The sequence below is a fragment of the Aethalodelphis obliquidens genome, unplaced genomic scaffold (assembly GCF_003676395.1).
Source record: "Aethalodelphis obliquidens isolate GAN/ISIS:26980383/991018 unplaced genomic scaffold, ASM367639v1 scaffold31, whole genome shotgun sequence".
NCBI classification, from domain to species: Eukaryota; Metazoa; Chordata; class Mammalia; order Artiodactyla; family Delphinidae; genus Aethalodelphis; species Aethalodelphis obliquidens.
The window spans coordinates 7,821,845-7,844,822 of NW_020837975.1; the positions used below are offsets into that span (position 1 = coordinate 7,821,845).

Consider the following 22,978-nt stretch of genomic DNA (forward strand, 5'->3'; position numbering starts at 1 on the left):
CGCCTTCTCCCGACTGAGGGCCCGCCCCCTTACTCCTCGGGCCCCAGACCCGGCCCCGCCCTGGAGGCTGCGCCCGCCCTGCCCGAACCCGGTTTGTCTGGTTCTCCCCGAGAGGCTTGTTTCTCGAATTTCTCCCTTTCCCCCTCTTCCCGGACCTCCGGGGCCCTCCCTCTCGGCCCGGCTCCCCGGGGCCCCCGCGGGGGGCGTCTCGACATCGCGAGCCAGCCGAGTTTCGGTAGGACCCACGATGGGCGCGTGGGAGGGGACGCGGGAGCGCCCGGGGCCTGAGCGGGGTGGGGGGTGGGGAAGGGAGGCCTCCAGCCCGCCCTCCGGACCTCTCCCGCGCTCCGGACCCCTCCCGCCGCCTTTTTCTCCGCACGCGCTGAAGAACCACTGCTCCTCTTGGCCTAGGACGCAGCTTTATTGGGGATGTGGGTACCCGGTTTTCGTTCCCCATCACCTACCCCCTCCTCGGAGCCCGCCCCCCTCCTTGGAGCCCTAGTACGGTCCCAGAGGGGGTTAAAACAACACTGACTACTGCTCCTGGACAGGAAGTGACTGGGGCGCCGGGCGGGGGTGGTGGTGAAGCGGCGCAGGCTAGCTCCGCGACCAGATGTGCGGCTCCAACTCCAGATGTTCTTCATCTCCGTCCGACCCGCCGTGTGAGCTCCTCCCCTGCCTCGCCTGTGCCAGGCTGGGCAGTGGATGGAGGTCACCCGGAGACAGCGGGGTCAGCCCCCGACAAGGGAGGAGTCTTCAGTGGGGACTCTGGTGAAGGGACCGTTCAAGCCTCCAAACTGAATCCTTTCCCCAGCCCTGGCGGGCGCTGAGGACTACTAGGGTCACTCGCAGGCCAGCTTCCCGTCGAAACTGGAGAGGGCAATGGCGAAGGCCTGCAGGGCGCACAGCGGGTACCGGTAGTCTAGGGTGAAGGCGTCCTCGGCCACGCGGCCGAACTGCAGCACGATGTAGTCGGCTATGGACACAGACGGGGCGGGGGGGGGCGGCCCGAGACCTCTTGGGTTCTCTCTCCTGGCAGACAGTGCCCTCAACATTGAGGGAAGTCCCCCCACTCTTGCACTGGGGCCCCAGTCCTTAGCCACGTCTCAGTTATTCACCCCACCGTCCATCCACCCTCTTATCTCGCCCAGCAAGCCCCACTTGCCTACAGCTTTACCAGCCACGGTAAGCCCCTGAGGGCGGCGACCCTGCCTTACCTTCTGCTGCCCAGGGCTATGCATATGACCAGCCCGCACTTAGAGAAACCGGTCAAACTTCCTTAAGCCTAGAATCCTTCCTTTCCAACGCCTCTCTGGTCTTTGCCCCATTCCTTCTTCCCACCCCCAGACCCCAGGTCCTGTCTTAGACCACCAGCCTCATGGTTCCCCTCCTTATCCAGTGGCCCCCTCAGCCCCCATCCCATATCTGGCCCAGGTTTCCAGCCTCAATCCCAACACCTCCCCCAGCATCCATAGGGACAGGATGTTGCTAAAAATACCCCCAACCTCGGCCGACCAGGCTCCACCAGAAATGTGATCTGGAGAGCGGTTTTTCAAGGCCTCAGGACAGGTGACACAGGGGGCACATCCCTAGGATGGAGTGGGGGTAGGGAACTCACTCAATGTTAGCCAATTCTGGGAACCTGGAAAGTCCTTGGGAGATAACGTTCCATATCCAAACCCCTTCACCCTAGTGGGGACCTCTCCCCAAGGCTTGTAACAGGGCACATTTTTACTTAATTGTGTTCAAGGTACATTTTGTTTCCCTAACTCTTCGAGGGCAGGCCTTTGACCTCACTGGAGAGAGAACGATAGAAATGCTTGATTTGTATTTCCTACTCCTAAAAGGCAACCATCCTCATGGGGTTGGGCACTGGAGCCAGACTACCTGGGTTCTAATCCCACCTCTGCCTCTCACAAGCTGTATGTGTGAGTTACTTAACTTTGCTGTGCCTTGGTTTTCTCCTCTGCCAAACAGGGACAATAATAATACCTTCCTCACAGGGCTGCTGAAAAGATTTAATTTTTTTTTTCGGCGGTGCAGCTTGCGGAGATCTTAGTTCCCCGACCGGGGATTGAACCCATGCCCTTGGCAGTGAAAGCACAGAATCCTAACCACTGGACCACCAGGGAATTCCTGAAAAGATTTAATGATTCAGTATCTGTGAAGTCCTGAGAACAGTGCCTGGTCCATAGAAAGTCTCATGTGTTAAGTAAACATAAACACTGTTTAAGTGTTTATGAAATAAATTTTGAGGGCCAGGGTAACTGCCTGGAGTTGCTGAGAGACTTTGGATAATGTGCTGCCCTCTCTGAGCCTCAGCATCCTTCTTGGCCACGTGGGGGTTGGTCTATCAGTCTTTTTTATTTTTAAATTTGTATTTATTATTATTATTTGGACGCGTCACGTGGCTTGCACTATCAGCTTGCGGGGTCTTAATTCCCTGACTAGGGATTGAACCCAGGGCCCCGGCAGTGGAAGTGCTGAGTCCCAACCACTGGACCGCCAGGGAACTCCCTATCAGTGTTTTTTAAGCTCCAGCAGCGTAACTGTCCCTTCAACACAGTCTTACCCAGAATACCCCAATATCTACCCCAGGCTCTAGTCAGTGCTAGAAAGACGGCCTGGAACAGTGAGCCCCAAGACACCTGCTTGGAATATATGAGGCTCCTGGGAGCACAATGTCAATGCCCCCACAGGAGAGAGTGACCTTCCTGAATGTTCTGGCTTCAGAGATAAAGGACAGCTCCACTCCTCTGTGTGTGTGTGTGTGTGTGTGTGTGTGTGTGTGTTATATAGAGAGAGGGAGAGGGAGAGAGAGATGGGGGTTGGGGGAAAGACTTGAGTAAGGATTGAGGTCTTGGAGGTGGTGGGGAACAGCCTGGCTTGGGTCCCCAGATACTCACGGTCATCGGCGTGGACAATCTGGAAGTTCTTGACCGAAGCCTGGGTGACTCGGCCTTGGAAGTTGAGGGTGTAGGAGCCACTGTCATCATTCCAGACGGGGGGCTTGTTGTGTAGCTCGATGAGGCTCTCCAGTGTCTTGTTCTGCCAGCGCACCAGCAGCCCGTCGCTGGCCTGGGGTGCCACGGGTGGGGCAGTATTAGGGAGAGGACAGTTAGGGGTGGCTGAGCTATCTCAGGACTGGTGGTGGAGGGGCGGCTGGGGACGTGTGCATGCCCTTGTGTGTGTGCAGCCTGGGTGTCAACGTCCATGCAGGGTATCCTTGAGCGCATGTGCGATCTCTGTGGCGTCCGTACGGGCAGGGTGTGTATCTGTGAGAATGGGCTTTGCTGTGGAATGACAAAGTGGAGGGTTGGAAAGTGGAAAGTAGCATGTGGCACACAGGAGGTGCTCGATGCCATTGGTGCCCAAGGGAGTCTTAGGAACGGCCATATATGCTGGCACCGATTACAAGGATGAACCAGCTATTCTGACTTACAAGAAGCTCACAGTTGAGCTTGGAGAGATGTATAGGTAAAGAGTAGTTAAAATAAAATGTCCTGGAAGAGTTTCTGGAAGGAAGGAGCAGTATCTGTGTGATGGTGCTCTTGAGAGATTTCTTTCCTTAGTTTCTTTGTCACCTGTTCATGTTCACGACTTAGAATGAGTCCGCTCAAGATCGTATCCTCCAAGAAGCCTTCCTGACCCCATGTCTGATTTAGATGTCAGCTCTGAGCTTCCATAACACCTTGCTCTTAACCATTTCTCCCACTGCACTGTTATGGACAGAATTAGATACCCTAACAGCATGCACAGTATTTGAGTAATGGCTCTGTGCCTCAGTTTCCCTCACAACAGGGTTTTGTGAAGATTAAATGATTAATAGTGCATGAAGTGTTATTTAGATCAGTTCCTGGCACAGAGTAAATGCTCAATAAATATCAGATATTGTTTTGATGGTAACTCGTGTTGATTTTGGATCTTCAGTGCCTGGCTTTAATAAATGATTGTGGAATGAATGAACTGTAAGATGATGAAGAGATACACAAAGCAGCACTGGGTAGTTCTTACCAAGCCCAAATACACGTGGGAGGCACTGCCTCTGGAGGATTTATATGTTTATTCCAGGACGGAAGGAGCAACTGTGGAACCCACAAGCTCTTAAAGACCGGAGCCTCCCAGGGCTCGTGCCCCATGGGTTGGCCAGGCCTCTGATTACAGTGTCTTTCCGGCAGGGAGGGATGTGTGATCAGCTGATGGGAGTATTCTTTTTCATTGCAAATGAGTAAAGTGACATCACTGTGAGTGTCCATGCCAGTCATCGGTCTCTGAAATCCTGGGCTCACCCAACTTGCAGTGCTAAGGAGCAGAGCGTGGGACTGACACACTGAAGGAGGCCACCTCTCTCCAGGCCATCTCTCCATCTTACCCTACCCCTCACACACACACACACAAAACAAACAGCCTTTGCTTTTTAAAATATGTCAATCATATCACTCCTTTCCTCAAAACCCTGATATAGCTTCCTGTTTCTCTGAGTAAAAACCAGTTATACAGACTTATCTGCCCCTCACTGTCACCTCTCTGACCTGCTTCTCCAACCCACCAGGCACTCCTGCCTCAGGGCCTTTGCACTGTCTCTTCCCCCTGCCTGAATGTTCTTTTCCCAGATATTTGCAGGCTTGCTCCTCATCTCCTTCAAATTTCATCTTCTCAGTGAGGCTCACTCTGACCACTGTATTTAAATTGAAACCTACACACACACACACACCCCTCATCTCCTTTCCCTTGTTCGACTTTTTCTTTTTTCCCTACAGTACTTATCACCTTCTAACATACTACACAATTTACTTATTTATCACAATTATTGTCTACTGTCTGCCTGCCTCCACTAGAATGCCAGCTTCATGAGTGCAGATCTTTGTTTTGTCCACTGATGTCTCCAGTTGCCTACACTAATACTTGGCACTCAATGTATGTGTGTTGAATGAATATATGAATGAGTGATTTGATGTAAACTGAAAAAAACAAAGCAAAACAAAACAACCCCTATTGTGCTTGTTTCGGTGAATTCAGTGAAAAACCCCTGAATTGAATTAATTCCACAAGTTGCCAGAATGAATTTGTGACAGGGTGATGGGGTGACAGGGTGATTTGTGACCAGGTGATGGGTGTGCTCAGGGGTTTGGGTACTGGGCAGGCCGAGCACCCCCCCCCCAGCCCCCCAGCTTCCCAGGAGTGGGTTACAAGCAGGTCAGTACGGAGCAGGACCCTCTGGGAAGGCCTTCAGGGAGGTAAGGGGCTCACATTGCGGGGCCGAATGGGGACCCTCTCCTTGTCCGAATTCATGCCGGGAATGATGACCGTCATGCGCCGGGGACCTCGGAAGCCCAGCACGTTGGTTTCCTGGGAGGGAGATGCGCGTTAGGCCGGCCCCGGCGAGAGGAGGGGCCTGCCTGCCGCGGGGGACAGGTGGGACTCTCACATAGATCACAGCCGCCAGCTCCTGCCGAAGGCTCCCCACATCCGTGCTGCCTCCGCGGTGCGGGTTCTGCCCATTGTCAAAGACGGTAAAGCGGTTCCCCAGGAGGTTGGACCTGCAAGCAGGGTGGAGCTGGGGGCGGGGCTGAGGAGGGTCCACACCCCTCCTCCCAGACCCTTCCTCACAGCCAAGCTTTGAGAGCTTCCTACCTCAAGCGTGGGTGTGTATTAGGACCGGAGCAATTCAGGTCCCCTGACCCTGGCTTCCGCCATGAAGTCTTTTTAAAAGCTGGATCTAGAAGGAGACTGGGAAGCTTTCAAATCTCAGCTCCGTCTCTTGCTAGTTGTATGACCCCAGGCAAGTTACTTAAACTCTTAGTCTCAACTTCCCCATCTGTAAAATGGGCATGATAACAGTATTTACCCCATTTGGTTGATAAGAGGATTGAATGGATTAATATTTGGAAGTTACTTAGAAATACACCTAACACATAGGTAGGCCTTACATAAGTGTTTGTTAAATAAATAAATTAAAGAAATAAGGCCTGACTCGGGGGTTCACTTTCCCTTCACCTCTCAGATTTGTGGTGAGGATTGAATGAGCTATATGGAGAGACATAGCACAGTGTAGGTGCTGAATCTTTATTCGTCCGTTCAGTTGGTAAATATTTATTGAATAGCTACTATGTGCCACGTGCTAGGAATTCAACCATGAACAAGACAGGCATAATCCCTGTCCCATGGACCTTATGTCCTACTCCAAGTGAGGTCTCAGGACCAGCAGTGTGGGCATCACCTGGGTGCTTCTTAGAAATGCAGAACCTCACTCCTTGCACAGACCCACTGAACCTTTTTTTGGGGGGTGGGGGGGGCCAGGATCTCAGTTCCACAGACCAGGGATTGAACCTGGGCCACGGCAGTGAAAGCCCAGAATCCTAACTACTAAGCCACCAGGGAACTCCCCCCACTGAACCATTTTAACAAGACCCCCAAGTGATCTATGCCTGTCAAAGTGTGAGAAGCCCCGGGCCAGGGGACAATTCCAGAGTGTCCGATGTGGTGGGCACTCTGCCAGGCACAAGGGGACAGAGGTGACTGGCCACTGAGCTTCCCAGCCCCACCTCAGCTTCCCGATGAAATTCTCCCCTCCTCGGGACAGATTGGTGGGGTCACTGGAGATGAGGTAATTGGCTGTCTTGCTCCGTTTCCGTTTCCTGCCAGCCAGGAGGAACACCTGGGGAGAGGGGTCACAGAGATGCGCTGGAGGAAGGAGGTGCACCCGGGGAAAGAGAAGGCCCATTTGCCCCGCAGCCCTCGCCCCACTGCACTTTGGCTCTAGACTCTCCCTCAGTCTGGGTCCTGGCCCCTCCACTCTCCGTCCCACTGGCTGCCACCTCTCTCCGACCCACCTTCTTCTCTGTGTCCAGGTGCAGGAAGTAGGAGGGATACAGGCCCCGGTCCATGCCCTTCTTGTCCCGGGTCAGCCGGCAGCGGACCGTCTGGCCCTGGGGGGCAGGCCGAAGCACGAACTCCTGGGGTTCGTCCACTTCCACGGGTGGGGATGGGGCCCTCTCCTCCTTCTGGGTGTGGGCAGAGGGTGCATCAGCCCCAGAGCACCAGCTTCCCGGCCCTCAGCAGGTCCCCAGTGCCGGGATGCAGGCAGGGCAGGCAGGACAACTCACCGTTTTCTGTTTGGGGAGAGAACAAAGGCTGTTAGAGTGCAGCCGGCCCCTCCCCCAGCAGCTCTCCAGGCCGTGTTAGGAGGCTCTGGGGAGCTTTGTGCTTTATTACTATTTTGTTTAGCTTGTGGTTATGAGCCCAGGCTTTGGAGCCAGACAGCCTGGGTTCAAATCCTGGTTCCACCACTGTCTGTCATGGTTGTTAAGTTTTAACAACACTGTGACTCAGTTTTTTCATCTGAGAAGTATGTAGGGTTGGGGTGGACAGACCTTAGTTTATATATTTAACAGACACTCATAGAAAGTCTACCAATGTGCCAGGAATTATTCTAAGCACTTTCCAAATATTAACTCATTCCTCTTATCAGTAGCTACTGAGGTAGTTGTTCCATTATACAGGTGAAGAAGCTGAGGCTCAGAGAGCTTAAATAACTTGTCCAAGTTCACATAGTAAGAGGTGAAGCTGGGCTTTGAATGCTGTTAAACCCAGAACCTTTAGAAAGACCTTCCATCATATGGATGCTCTCAGGGGGTGAACTGAGGTGAGGCTGAAGGTGTGGATTGCTGTGTTCTAAACACATGGCGTTATAGAAGTGTCAGCTACCACTATAATTATAGCAGGCGGTAAATACTCAATGAATGTAGCAGCCAACCTCCAACATGGCCCCCGATGCTCCCCGCCTCCTGGTATTTATGCCCGTGTGTAGACCCTTCCCACACTGTATCAGCGTTGGTCTTTGTGACCAATAGGATATGGCAGAAGTGATGGACTGTCACTTCTAAGGCTAGGTCATAAAAGATATTACAGCTTCTGCCTTGCTGTATCTCTTGGGCCACTCTTGGGCTCTGGGGCAAGTTGGCTGCCATGTCTTAAGGAGAGTCAAGCAGCCTCTGGAGAGACCTCCAGCCAACAGTCATGACAGTGAACCATTTTAGAAGTGGATCCTCCATTTCCAGTCAAACTTTAAGAATGACCACAGCCCCAGTTGACATCTCGACTGCAACCTCACAGGAGACCCTGAGTCCAAACTACCCCTGCTAAGCCACTCCTAGATTTCTGACTCACAGAAATTAAGAAAATAAATTGTCATTTTAAGTTTTGGGGTGGTTGTTATATAGCAATACATAGTCAATACAATGAATGAATAAATAAGTTCATTTTGCTCTTTGAAAAACTTTTAATAACTATGTGGTTGCATTAGGCCCTAGGGTGGCCTAGTGACCACCCTACCATTGCCCCTTCTGTTCTTACAAACCTAGTGCCTTTTGCTATCATGTTCTGTCCCTCACAAGAGGGGGAACCAAGACTCTAACCCCAAGTTTCCCAGCTGGGGAGACAAGGGACTGCCACCTGGGTGTGTGCATTTCAGGTATAAATGCTGTCTGGGAGTCACTAAGAACACTGATGTGCTGAGGTTGCCCATTTTTGCTGAGGGCAGGTTTGCACTGTGTGTGAAGTGAGGCTGGTGTTAGGGAGCAGGCCCTTAGCCTCCAGGTAAGTGGCATCTCTTCTTCGCTCTAGGCTGCTCTAGAAGAAACTTGGGAAATCCAAGACTATGTTTGGAACGTGATGTTGGGAAAGCCAGACTCATTCAAACATTTCTACAGAGGTGAATTTTGGCCTACTATATTAAAGGCTGTACTGCAGTTATATTCTTTCTGGAAGACAATAAGCTGGCCTTTCAGTTATATATCAGTTTCTGGTGATCTTGGCTAATGTGAATCAGTCCCCCAAGACCTGACCACCCCTGTACAAAGGAATAAACCCACAAACTAAGATACCCCCAGGCCCTGCCCTCAGGATGATCTCTCCACTCATGGAAACCTGTTTCTCGAAGACTTTCATCACTTTCTCTTTCCAGTTCGACCTCTCTCTCCCGCTTACTCCTGCCTGTGCATGTTGGTACCTGAGTCCTGTTTGTGAGTGGGGGCTGTATTGGAAATATTTAACAACGTGTTCTGCCCATGGAGACTGCACCGTCAGAGTGGACACTGGTAGGACTGGAAGAGGTCCTGGAGGCCTCTGATGGCCAGTGTTAACCCTTTGGTTGCTGGAAGGTTGGGAGGGCCTGGGTGGGAGAGCAGAAAGCACTCTGAGCAGTATCTCAGAGCAGCAGAGTGGAACTATTTTAAAAACTCAAGTATGGGGTGGATGGGTGGGGAGGTGGGAAGAATTGGGAGATTGGGATTGACGTATATACACTAATATGTATAAAATAGATAACTAATGAAAACCTGCTGTATAGCACAGGGAACTCTACATAATGCTCTGTGGTGACCTAAATGGGAAGGAAATCCAAAAAAGAAGGGATATATTATGCATATAGCTGATGCACTTTGCTGTATAGCAGAAACTAACACAACATTGTAAAGCAACCATACCCCAATTTAAAAAACGTCATAGGGCTTCCCTGGTGGTGCAGTGGTTGAGAGTCCGCCTGCCGATGCAGGGGACACGGGTTCATGCCCCGGTCCGGGAAGATCCCACATGCCGCGGAGCGGCTAGGCCCGTGAGCCTGCGCGTCCGGAGCCTGTGCTCCGCAATGGGAGAGGCCACAACAGTGAGAGGCCCGTGTACCACAAAAAAAATAAGTAATAGCTCAACTACAGCTGGCTGTCAGTCAGTCAGTGTGCCCAGGTATGTGCATGCATATGTCTGTCTGCCTGGGCTCCACCTCCCTGGTACAGAAAATGTGTGGCTCTCATGTGGGGGCCATGAGAGCATCTCCGGCTGTGTCTGATAGTTAGGCTGCAGGGGGGAGGGCTCAGAGCGGGTGACATAAGGCCCCCGGGTGGCCAGTCCCAGCCTGGTGACCCCACAACTGCCTCTTCTGTTCTCACAAACCTGGTTCCCTTTGTCCTCATACCCTGTCACCAGAAAGGCAGCTAAGATTCTAACCCCAAGTGACTCCATGGTCCCAGCCCACGAGGTCCCACACTCAGGTCCCCCAAGCCCAGGCCCCTGCCACTGCTCCCTGGAGGGACCTCACCCTCTCCCGTCTGGGCTCCAACCTTTTTGCCTTTTCCTTTTGCTTTTCCCTTCTGATTGCTGTTCTTGGTCACCACAGCTGCCACCTCTTCCTCCTCCTCCTCCTTCTCCTCTTCTGAGTCTTTGGGAGTGCCTGAGCATTGTAGGGGAGCAAGTCTGTTAACCCCTTACCCTGGCAAAACCCATCTTGTTTTGCAAGGTACGTCCAACACCCACGCCTCACTTGGACCCCTCCCACAACCACAAGAGAACAACCCCCTTTCACTATTATCAGAAAGTAATAGGGCTTCCCTGGTGGCGCAGTGGTTAAGAATCCGCCTGCCAATGCAGGGGACACGGGTTTGAGCCCCGGTCCGGGAAGATCCCACATGCCGCAGAGCAGCCAAGCCCATGCACCACAACTACTGAGCCTGCGCTCTAGAGCCCACGAGCCACAGCTACTGAAGCCTGCGTGCCTAGAGCCCATGCTCCGCAACAAGAGAAGCTACTGCAACGAGAAGCCCGCGCGCAGCAACGAAGACCCAATGCAGCCAAAAATAATAAATAAATAAAATAACTAAATTAAAAAAAGAAAAGAAAAGAAAGTAATAGCCTCAGAAAAGCTAAGACACTGCCTGAGGCCACACAGCTATTAAAGTGGGGGTCAAGATGCCCCCAGTCTTCTGACTTTATTATTATTTTTTATTGGAGTACAGTTGCTTTACACTGCTGTGTCAGTTTCTGCTATACAGCAAAGCGAATAATCCATACATATACCAAGTCTTTGACTTTAGAACCCCACTCCTCACCCTATTCTGCATCCCTCCTTCCACACCCACGACTGCCTCTGGATGTCCTGACACCAGAGGCCACTGCCACCTACCTTTCTTCTTCAGAGCTTTTTCCCCAGGGTCATCGCCCCCAACCAGAAACATGGCTGCTGGTGTCTTCTTCCTCACTCTGGTCGGGCTCACTGAGCTGTCCTTGTCGGCCTCCCCGGACCCTGTGTGTGTGGATGTGAAGAGGTCACACCCCCCCGCCTCACCCAGAGTCCCTTGTTCCTCCACAGACCAGGCTCACCTTTCTTCTTCATCTTTCTCATCTTGGTCCCTTCGCCTGCTGATGCCTCCTTCTTCTTAATCCGCAGAGGTTTCAGTGGGGGGACAGGGCTTCCCAGGTCCTCTGGAAATGGAGGGTGGGAGTTAGACAAAGAAGAGCCACCTTCCGATCCACTCATTGTTCCTTCAGTCCCCAGGGAGGCCCAGAGCACCTTCTGCTTGTCTTGTTTTTAACCCTGAGTCCAAAAAGGACTGGATGAACACCAGGAGTTTAATAAGTAGTTAATGAATGAATGAATGGATGAATGCCAGGCCTCCTAACCGAGCCTCTGAATCCCAGCTCCCACCCCGTCTCCTCCAGAAAACCTCCTGTGGTCAGCGCTACAGACAGTCCTCCCCGCCCCTCCAAGAGGCCCAAGGTCCTAGCTACATGTCCACATGTAGACCAGACCCCAGTACCCATGGGGCAAGGTGCCCCAGCCAGGGAGATATCACAGCATTTATTCACTGATTGATTTTTTACTATAATTACTTTGATACTTTTGTAAAAATTGTAAAAATAATTCATCTTGAGTTAAAAAAAAATCACAAAGAAAACTAAAATCCTCTGCCCTTCCTGGCTCACAGAGCACCCTGGGCAGGGGGCTGGGGGGATGGTGGAGGGAACACATATTGATTTAAGGACCATCGGAGGGAAGAAACCACCAAAGGGAAAAACTCTTGGGTCCAGGCACTGGGGAGCTTTTTTTTTTTTTGCGGTACACGGGCCTCTCACTGTTGTGGCCTCTCCCGTTGCGGAGCACAGGCTCCAGACGCACAGGCTCAGCGACCATGGCTCACGGGTCCAGCCGCTCCGCGGCATGTGGGATCTTCCCGGACCGGGGCACAAATCTGTGTCCCCTGCATCGGCAGGCGGACTCTCAACGACTGCCCCACCAGGGAAGCCCATCTGGGGAGCTTTTTGATGTCTCAACTCCTGCGTATCCATGAGACACCAGGCCCCTCAGGGGTAGGGCTAGTTTTGTGTGTCTTTACCCCCTCTGGACCCTCAACACCCACCCTTTGGACCCTGGGCTTTGGCCTTCCTTTCCTTGATGTCTGCAGAAGCCTTCTCTTTGGGGGGCTTCTTGGGAGGCAGACGGATTTTCTCTTTCTTTTCCTTCTCCTCCTTGTCCTCTTCTTCCTCCTCCTCCTCGTCCTCTTCCTCCTCCTCCTCCCCTGCAGGTAAAAACTGCTCATAACAGGGGCTGGGGTGGGCCCCATTATGTGGGGAGCCCAGTCCTTCCAGATTGCTGGGAGGCGGTGAAGGAGCTGGGGGTAGGAGGCTCCCCTTCTGGAACAGAAACAGGAGGAAGAAAGGAGTTTCGGCACCTTCCTCAAAGAAGGGGGTGACTCCAGAGTCTTCCAAGGTCTACAAGTCAGGAGAAAGAGCTGGAGTTGGGGGGATGCTGGGGGCTTGGCAATCCTGTTCTGGGAAAACGCCGTTCTCTGCTCGTCCTTCCTCTCTCTCTGGTACCCTCAGCTCCTCACACACTCTCCTGGGGTCTTTCAGTTTCCCCTTCTCTGCCCCTTCTAAAAGACACCTGCACTGCTTCTCCCTGTCCTGGTCTGTTGCTATTTCTAACTTCTAGCCAGACCCGTCTGAGCTACCTCCAGCCCCTAGCTGCAGGGGTCTTTTTGTTTGTTTGTTTAAATATTTATTTATTTTTAATTTTTGTTGGCTGTGCCGGGTCTTAGTTGCAGCTCGCAGGATCTTCCTTGTGGCATGCGGGGGTCTTTAGTTGCGGCATGCATGTGGGATCTATTTCCCCGACCAGGGATGGAACCTGGGCCCCCTACATTGGGAGGGTGGAGTCTTACCCAGCGGATCACCAGGGAAGCTGCAGTTTAAGGCAAAACTCTTAACCTCAATGTGCCTCGGTTTCCCCCTCCCGACGATGGGACAAGAACACGAGAATAAAGGTTTTCCTGGCTCAAAGACGAAGCCAGGGACGTGGACGCGGTTTTTCCGCGTTGTCTGCCTCTCTCCATCTGCTGTTCCTGTCCAGCCCCTTCCCTCCTCCTCTCCAGACGCCCCCTTCCTTCTGGTGCTCTCTCACCGTCCTCCGCGTCTGGGGCGCGGGCTACCAGGAAGGTCTCCCGGGGGTCGCGCTTCTTGGCCTCGGGGTCCCTGAGGAACTTGGCGTAGACAGTCTGCAGCTCCCGGGCCTCGGCGGGCTCCCGCGAGGGCTCCTCCCGCGGGCTCCTCCTCCGTCCCGCTGAGCCGAGATGCGCAGGTCAGGCGGGACCTCCAACGGCGCCCACTCCCCCTCGGGCTCCTCACCCTGGGGTCTCCCTGGGGCTCTGTTTCCACCTTGGACATCCCTCTCTCAGCTTTCATCATCCCTACACTCCTAACCCCCAGCTCAACCCCAAGTCCGCTCCGCCGCTTCCCCCTCCAGTTACTCCCCCCTCCCACGCCCCTGCTCCCAGGGAGGGTTCCCAGACTCAAGGACACCCTCGCCTGCGGTCGTTCCCTCCCGTGACCCTCACCCGGGGGGGCGCCCCGGGGCCCAGCCTTCCGCATGCCTCCAGGTCTCCGGGGCTTGGATCCCGTGGGGCAGGGGGACTCTGGGGCTTCTGTCTTCTTCTTCCTCAACTTCTGTCGCTGCAGAGTGGGGGTCAAGAGGAGGGAGGGGAAGGAAAGGGGGGCTCTGAGGGCTGCCTATCACTCTCTAATCCCTTGAGCCGCCAGAAATAACTGCAGATTATTGGGAGGGGAACTGCACCCCTTCTTGGGGTGAGGAAGAATGACCCCCTTCCGTGTACCACGGCCACCTCCAATGCCCCAAAGCCCAAGTTCCTCTCCTGGACACCCCATACCCCCAAACACCCCCTTCGTGCAAAAACAAAACAAAACAAAAACCTCCAGGGAAGCAACAAGCCCCAGAGGCTGCTGAAGGGGACCCTCCCCACTCTCAGACCCCCTACGCTGCGTGGGGGGCTCTTTCTGTCTCTTCTCCAAGCAGGGGTGACATACCTGCTTGGTGCGCTGCGGGACCTCCGGGCTCTGGCCTTCCTCCTCATGCCCGCTGAGGGTAGCAGAGGGATCAGTCTGTCTCCCTCCCCTTTTCCTGCCCCTCCCCAAACCCTCCATCTGGCCCCCCCACCAGGGTTCAGGTAGGATGAGGTGAGGGCTTTCCAGACCTGTCTGAGGCCCACACCTCTCGGAGGGTGTCGTCCTGCAGCGGCATGGTGCCTGCACCTATCCACAGTCCCTGCTCTGGCCACCCTGCAGCCCTAGAAGCTTCCCTGAGGGCCCCAGCTAATCCGGGCTCAGCTTCACCCCCACCTCCTGCTGGCTCAAGAGGGTGGCAGCACTGTGGGAGGTGCTCCTGCCTGGAACCCATCCCCCTGCCTGGCCCACTGAGGGAAGAGGCTGAAAACTCAGATCCTCAGCGGGCCAAAGGATGGCATCACTGTACCAGGTCCTCCCGCGCCCTGAACTTTGGCCTAGAGATGCTGATTTGATAATTTGTTGGTGGTAAATGGGGCATGGGAAGAAAATATGACATCAGATCCTGTATTTATCTTTCTTTTTCATTAAAAAAATAAAAACTAGGATTTACTAATATTTAATGTATATGGATTGATAGATGCATGTGTATATACTTTATAAAGAAACATGCCTATATTCTGGGTGCCCACCTAAATATCTTCTTACTGATAAGGAACTTTTTTTTTTTTGGCTCACCTTGCAGCTCGTGGGATCTCAGTTCCCCAACCAGGGATCAAGCCCGGGCCCTCAGCAGTGAGAGCGTGGAGGCTTAACCACTGGACCACCAGGGAACTCCCAGGAACATGCTTTTTTAAGAGTTTAGAGACAAGGGATGTAGTGTTGATGTGATTAATATCATGGGAGAGGTTTGGCTAAGTGCAGAGGAAGCCCAGAAGAGGGGCCCTATTGGGGGTCCTAGAGGCTTCCTGAAACCTGATCTAAAACTTGAAACTCAAAAAGGTGAAGGGAGTTCTGCAGCCAAAAAGAAAAAAAAAAGAAAAGAAAAAAGGAAAAAAAAAAAGTGGGATGGGCTATATCTGGAAAGGGAACAGCAAGATAGAGACCTAGAGGTTGGAAACAGGCAGATGTATTCAAAGGTCTAGGACTAGGAGGGAGGCAGCTGTGTCAGGCATGGGTCAGTCCTGAGCCCAAGCTCTAAGCTCTGCCGCTTAAGAGGTGAATATCCTTGGGTGACAGATTTAACCTCTCTGGGCCTCCATTTCCTCATTTATCAAGTGGGTTTGATAAAGCACTGACCTAGTAGGGATATTGTGCAGATTAAGTGAGATGACAGATGGAAAGTTGCAAACAGTGAGTGCTCAAAAATTGGTAATTATGTGCTCCTTTTCAGAGCACTTCAGCTTCATCTCTGTCTCCTCAGCATTTACAGCACAACTTGACACATGATTGGGGTTCCTTTTTTTCATGTGTGAATTAATGAGCACAGTTTTTCTTTTTTTTTGGCTGTGCGGCTTGCAGGATCTTAGTTCCCGGAGCAGGGATTGAACCTGGGCCTCGGCAGTGAAAGCGCCGAATCCTAACCACTGGACTACCAGGGAATTCCTTATTTCATGTGATTTTCACTGGACAAGAGTCCAATGAGATAGGCGAGGTAGAGATTATTATCTCCATTTTATAGGTGGAGAAACTGAGGCCCAGGGAGGTGAAGTGACCTGCTCAGTATCAGCCAGATGAAAACCAGCTCTGTCTCCTGTCAGAGCTTTTGTTCTTAACCCTTTTATATTTCATACAGTCGAAACGATTAGAGATGGAATTTGAATGAAACAGTCTTTTTGTCTTTCGCCACTTCCTTGGTCCACCTGATTCAGATGCGCCATAATTAATCTTCCTAAAATACCACTTCTTCTGTTGACACCTTTGCTCAAAAATTGTCATTGGGTCCCTACGATCAAGTTTAAGTGTGCTGAGTTGGCATTCAAGGCTCTCCCTGATCTGGTCCCAATCTGCCTTTCTAACTACAGGGCTGTTTCATACCCTACTCTCCATCCAGCCCCATAGGTTTACTTATTTCCTTTATACTTTCTCTCCTTCATGCCTTTGTTCAAGCTGCTCCCTCCTGGAATCCCTATTACATGAAACCCATCCAACCCTAAATAGCCCTCAAGTCCCAACCTCCAAGATTCTTTGGTCCTCATCTGACTCTGAATGTGTAATAATCATAATAGCATTTATTGACCACCTACCGTGCATGAGGCCCTTGTTCCCATTCTCTCTCCACCCTCATGATGATATTTATAAGGCAGACACTAAAACCCTGATATGAAAGTAAGGAAACTCACAGCTGAGAGTCAGTCAACAAGGATTTCCTGGGCACTGACTCTGTGCCAAACAGTACTGGTTATACAGTAATGGACAAAAAGATGTGGTCCCTGCCCTCATGGAGCTTCCATTCTTGTGAGAAAGACAGATGGTAAAGCCATAAATAAACAAATTAGTTATAATGCTCTCATTATTATTAATTGTAATAAATTCCAAGAAGGGAAAGAACTGGGTTCCGTGAGAATAGCAGGGCTGGGTGGGGGGCAGTCTGGATATAGAGAACAGATGAGGCTGTCTGAGAAGTGAAATTTTAAACTGAGACCTGAAGGATTTCAAAGACTAGGAAAGAGAATGTTCCAGGTAAAAGGCACAGCTTATGCCAAATGTTTCCAAGCAGCAAAGAACACGGCACCATGGAGCAGTGGGGTCCCCTCGACCAGGACAAGAGTGACCCTGCCTAAGAACCGCCCTTCAGAGGGTTCTGGAGAATGTCCACCCCCAAACAAATCCATGCCAAGAACCACAGGGTGCCTGGCGCTCAGCAGGCTGTAAACGTAAACATCCCCGTCCTAACACTGTTCAGGCCCCAGGGAACACTGCTCCACATCTCTTGCCCACTGTTCTCAGAACAAAGATTCCTGCACCGGCCTGTGGGAGGCGTGTCAGCTGAGCTTCGGCCAATGCCAGAGATGGACACTGCTTTGGAGCTGCGGGGAAGATTTGAGCAGCAGAAGCTTTTAAGTGAAAGCAAAGGTAAATGCAGTTCTCATATCTCTCTTCTCGGGTTGCATGGATATCACAGATACTTGCATAACAAAGTGTCCATTTACTTGTTTCTTTTCATGTTCTGAAGGGTCTCATGAATCAGCACTGTCTTCATAACAGTTGCACATGGCAGCTGAGGAACACTGTACAGTATTGAACAATTCACATGACTTAAACTTGTGCATATGTAGGTCTGGACATGACGTGTGAAGCATGGCAGCAATTCTTCATGTTGGCAACTAGTTGGATGCTATTTTGAGAACAGTTCAGTTTTTCTAAAAGTGTTTAATAAGATGGAATTAAAATTTCTAAAAACCATTTAAATTTGATTAATTTTGGATATTTATTAAGTGTAAACTATATTTCCCTTTAAATTTTAATACATAATTTTGAATATATAAGAAGAAAAGTCACTTCTCAAAACACATGAAAAATAATTTTAGTTAAAAAGTTTCACATTTACTTAGTTACTTTTTTTTTTAATTTTTATTATTTTTTGGCTGCATCAGGTCTTAGTTGCGGCACGTGGGGATCTTTCATTGCAGCACGCGGGCTCTTAGTTGGGCGGCAGGTTTTCTCTAATCTAGTTGTGGTACACAGGCTCCAGAGTGCATGGGCTCTGTAGTTTGCAGCAGGCAGGCTCTAGTTGAGGTGGGCGAGCTCAGTAGCTGTGGCACGCGGGCTTAGCTGCCTCGCAGCATGTGAGATCTTAGTTCCCTGACCAGGGTTCTAACCCTCGCCCCCTGCATTGCAAGGCGGATTCTTTACCACTGGCCACCAGGGAAGTCCCTACTTAGTTACTTTTTTTTTTTTTTAATATTTATTTATTTATTTATTCATTTATTTTTGGCTGTGTTGGGTCTTCATTTCTGTGCGAGGGCTTTCTCTAGTTGTGGCGACCTGGGACCGCTCTTCATCGCGGTGCGCGGGCCTCTCACTGTTGCGGCCTCTCTTGCTGCGGATCACAGGCTCCAGACGCGCAGGCTCAGCAGTTGTGGCTCACGGGCCTAGCTGCTCGGCGGCATGTGGGATCCTCCCAGACCAAGGCTCGAACCCGCGTCCCCTGCATCGGCAGGCAGATTCTCAACTGCTGCGCCACCAGGGAAGCCCCCTACTTAGTTACTTTTGAGGAGAATGTATTCAAATTTTGTACACTTTGGATGTAATGACATGTTTTTTGAGTCCTTTGAGAGTTAGTCTGGGTCCAGATCATGATAGGAACAGAAAGTAGCAAAGTGGAACTCAGAAAAGAATAGAAAGGAACTTCAGAGTTTTGGTAGGGGCCAAAGTGGTGAGCACGTGTGGGAAAACTAGAGGCGGTGTCAATGTTTAGATTTGGGTCAGGGGTGGGTGGGTTTAGGATTGGCTGTCAAGATTTTGGTGAAAATGAGGGTGAGTTTAGGGATAAGATTCAGATCAGGAACACACATAACTTCTGATACCTTCTGATCTGGCATCAGAACACCAAGCCTCTCCACAAAGAAAAACAAGCTTGTGGCTTTATAATTACACTTTGTTTTGGTCTAAAAATGACATTTCTCAGCTCGATCACTGGCAATAGTCACCAGACTCAATTCCACCTGAATTTTAGTTGTTTTCTAAAATTAAATCTACTTTCAGAAGACGAAGATTTGCTACCACCAGTGACTATGACGCTGATCAATAATGACTCCTACCATGTGCCAGGCACTGTGCCCAGTGCTTTCAATTTATTCTCACAGCACACTTTCATGTCTGTGGCTCAGAGAAGTTAAGTAACTTGTCTAAGGTCACACAGCTGGTGCTTGGTGGAGCCATCCCATTGACAAGCACCTACTAGGTGTGCAGTATTGTGTTATCTCTAGTCCCTGCGGAAACTTTGAAAGGGAGTGAGCTGGGTTAGAGAGTGGTAGAGATGTGATGGAAATTCTTGGGGTTGTGTGTGTGTCAGTTATGACAGAGTGATGATGGAATCTAGTGGCACAGGGAAAGTAGAGGACAAGACCACAGGGGAGAGGAGTGCATGGCAACAAACGGAGAGGCTGGGCATTGGAAGAGTTTGGATAAGGAATCACTAAGAATTAGGACAGGAGCATGCCACAGAATCATGAGCCAGGAGCCAAAATCCTTGAAGAATAATATAGTCTGATGATATAAGACTCAAAACTGAGGTCTTTCCTAGGGGTAGGGAGGGAGGTGTAATGGCCTGGAAGCATCTACTTGTCCTCCAGTATGTCTTCTTCTTCCTTAATAATGAAGTCCCTGATTTGTAGCTGAGCATATAGACACGCAGAAAAAGACGTGTCCCAGCTTTCCTTGCATCCATGTAGCTAAATTCCAGCTATTGGGGAGGGTCCTTTACAGAAGAGGTGCACCCTTCTTGGTTACTTTTTCCTTCTCACTGACTGGCAAGAGGACCTAATGGCTGGAGCTCTAGCAGCCATCTTGGACCATGAGGTAACCTTGGGAATGTGAGCTGCCCCTGTGGAGCAACCAGCTAGGAGCCTTGATTTGAGAGAGAGAGAGAGAGAGAAGAAGAAGAAGAAAAAAAAAACCCACAAACACATCTTGCTGAAGTCACTGTGACATGGGGATTTTTTTAAACTTGTAATTGAACCTAATGCAAATGGCTGCAACTAGAAAGTTATGTTTGGGTCCTACTGAAGATGACATTTAATGCTAGTGGGCATGAGTGGGTGCTAAGAAGCCTTGGAAAGTTGTTGAACAGAAGGTGAGCTGACGAGAACTGTACATTCAGAAAGGCTGTGGAGAATAAATAAAAAATAAGGTGGAGAGAGCTGAGGTGAGGATGTGTAGTTAAGGGGGACATTTAGATATTCTGAAGACTCAGATCAATGATGGCATCTGAAGGACTGGGTCTGGAAGTCAGGTTTTAGGAAGGTTGTGAGGTTGGTTTTAGGTTTAACAAGCAATTCAAGAACTTGATTATGGCTAGAGTCAGGTTGGGGTGAGGTTTTGAGCTGAAGTTTATACTAGGGTTGGATTTTAAGTCAGAAATTGGAAGAATCTAATAGCAGGGCTAGGTGTCACTGGAGGTGTTGGGCAGACTTAGGAAGGGACATTTAAGTGTTCTGGGATATGCCTGGGGCTTAGTGTCTGAAGCAGTGGTACTCAGGTGAGGCATTTGGAAATGTATGGAGTGTTTTGTTTATTTATTTATTTTTATTTATTTATTTTTGGCTGTGTTGGGTCTTCGTTGCTGCGGGCTTTCTCTAGTTGCGATGAGTGGGGCCTACTCTTTGTTGCAGTGTGCGGGCTTCTTATTGCGGTGGCTTCTCTTGTTGCGGAGCACAGGCTCTAGGCATGCGGGCTTCAGTAGTTGTGGCACGTGGGCTCAGTAGTTGTGGCTTGTGGGCTCCAGAGCACAAGCTCAGTAGTTGTGGCGCATGGGCTTAGTTGCTCTGTGGCATGTGGGATCTTCCTGGACCAGGGCTCAAACCCATGTCCCCTGCATTGGCGGGAAGATTCTTAACCACTGTGCCACCAGGGAAGTCGTGTGGGGTGTTTTGAATTGTCACAATGACAACAGAGTGTGTGTGTGTGTGTGGTTTGCTCATGGTGTTTAGAGGCAGGAGCTCGAGGTTCTAGATGTCCTGTAATGTGGGAAACAGGCACGGTGGTCCAGCCCCAAATGCCATGCATTCCTGGGAAACACTGAGGCAAAGTGGCATCAGGAAGAAGAGAAAAGCTGAGCACTATTGGGTTAGAATCCTGCTCTGCTGCTTTCTTCCCCAGGTGGACATAACCCTCAGTTTTCCCATCTATAAAATGGGATGATGATAGAGGCCTTACAGGACTGTGAGATTGGTAATAAGTTTGCAGACGGCCCAGCACAGGGCTGGCCCAAGGGCCTGCAACTGGGAGATGTCTGGACCAAGCTGAAGGCAAATCTGGGTAAAACTGAAGTTCAGTCTGGGTTTGGGTTCATTTGGGGGTCATGATGCCCAATCACAGCTGTGTGTTAGAATTACTCAGCTCAGGAGGCTTTAAAAAGTGCTGATGCTTGGTCTTACCTCTCAGAAATTCCGAGTTAATTGGTATGGAGTGGGTCTTGGGAAGTAGGAGTTTTAAAAGTTCCTTGAGTGACCAGAGCCTCCTGTGGGGCCTGAAACTCTCACTCTTGAAATTACTCCTCTCAGTAAAGCAGTGGTTCTCAAAGTGGGTTCCCCAGACCAGCAGCATCAGTGTCACTCCAGAACATGTTAGAAGCGCAGATTCTCAGATTTCACCTCTGACCATCAGCAGCTCTGGGGTAGGGCCCAGCGATCAGCATTCTAGCACATCCTCTGGGGATTCAGATACCCACTCAAGTTTGAGAAGCACTCAATACAGCACCATCTCCAGGAAGCCCTCAAGAAAGGCAGATGCTATTTCACTGTTGGGTAGTTCCCCATCAGGATTCTGCTGATGGCAGGTGACAGAAGTACAGTGCAAACTAGCATAAGCTCAAAAGGGAACTGATTGGTCCCTCAACTGGGCCAGCTAGACGCAGTCTCACCTCAGGCATGGCTGTACCCAGGGGCTCAAAAGGAGTCCCCAAGTCTCTCTCCCACTCTGCTTTCCTCTGCGTTAGCAGGAAAGGTGACCTCTGATGGCTCCCTGACCACATCAGTTCCCCCAGGTGGGGGCCTGACTGGCTCTACTTGGTCACTTGCTTACTCCTGGAGCTGTCGGTTTAAGTCTGAGAATGGAGGTACTCTGATTGGCCAGCTCGAGTCATGTGCCCGCCTCTGGGCGGGGCTCTGTTTTTGATTTGAGAGAATAGTAGTTATAAAACGGGAGAGGGTTTTTGCTGCTCCTGATCAATTGGTGAGTAGTCCACATAGGGAGCTATTGTCAGAGTCAGGAATAATAATAATAGCAGCAGCAGTAGTTGTAACATTTATTGAGAGCTTGCTGGGTTCCGGGCATTGTTCTAAGTGGGTTTTCTCTTAATTAGCTCATTTAATGCTCAGCCATTTTATGCGGTTGATGCTACTTTCATACATGTTTTCCATACCCGCAACTTCACAGAGAGGTGCAGTCACTTGCCCAAGGACACAGCCAGTACGCAGCAGAACGCGGGGCCCCACATCCTCAGGCCTCGCTCCAGAGTGGGTGCTGGCGCGCCTGGGAGCACACCTTCCACTATCCTCCCTGCGGTAGAACCTGGACTTCTGCTCCAGGCTTGGACTGTCACGTGGCACTCTCGCCCTCCACTGCATCTGTGAGGCTGGCGGAAGCGGAACACTTCGGTTCAGATCGCTTATGGGAAGTTTGCCATTACCCCCAGAGCCCCAAGAAACAGAAAACAGAATGGGTGAATTTAGAGCAGTGGTTCTCACTGGCTGCCCACAAGAATACTTAGGGGAGCTTCACAAAACCCCAGTGCTCAAGCCATATCCCAGACCAATTAACCAGAATCTCTGGGGTGGAGCCCAGGCATTAGTAGTCGTTAAGGTTCCCCAGGTGAATTAAATGTCCAGCCAAGGTGGGGAATCACTAGTTTAGAGGCCTTGTAGCTTGGTAGAAATAGCCGTGGTTTAAGATCCACCTGGGTTTGAGACTTGGCTCTGCCATTGCAAGCTGTGTGACTGTGTGCCAGTCACTTAACTTCTCTGAGCCTCAATTTCCTTATCTGTGGAAACGGTATAAGTCCCTCTACTTTATGTGAGGGCTGAATGAGACAATGTCTGTAAGGCCCCCAGCACAGAGCTGGCACTCGACTCCATCCTTACTATTAAGGAGGGGGCAGGACAGACCAGCCTGTGCAGGACCATCCAGGGAG

The 22,978-nt window shown here is 50.9% G+C and overlaps 1 protein-coding gene across 1 annotated transcript; it reads right to left on the bottom strand.

Annotated features, from left to right (window-relative positions):
* Positions 1-810: 810 nt before the first annotated feature.
* TULP1 (TUB like protein 1) lies at positions 811-14,362 on the bottom strand. The gene is made up of 14 exons (XM_027126827.1): positions 14,316-14,362; positions 14,149-14,200; positions 13,698-13,776; positions 13,229-13,387; positions 12,189-12,347; positions 11,152-11,253; positions 10,955-11,074; positions 10,110-10,225; positions 6,834-7,004; positions 6,546-6,658; positions 5,429-5,540; positions 5,251-5,349; positions 2,907-3,078; positions 811-976 (listed from the first exon to the last, which is right to left on the bottom strand). The coding sequence occupies exons 1-14, from the start codon at positions 14,360-14,362 to the stop codon at positions 843-845; spliced, it is 1,635 nt and encodes a 544-aa protein (XP_026982628.1). The 3' UTR covers positions 811-842.
* Between the last annotated feature and the right edge of the window lie 8,616 nt (positions 14,363-22,978).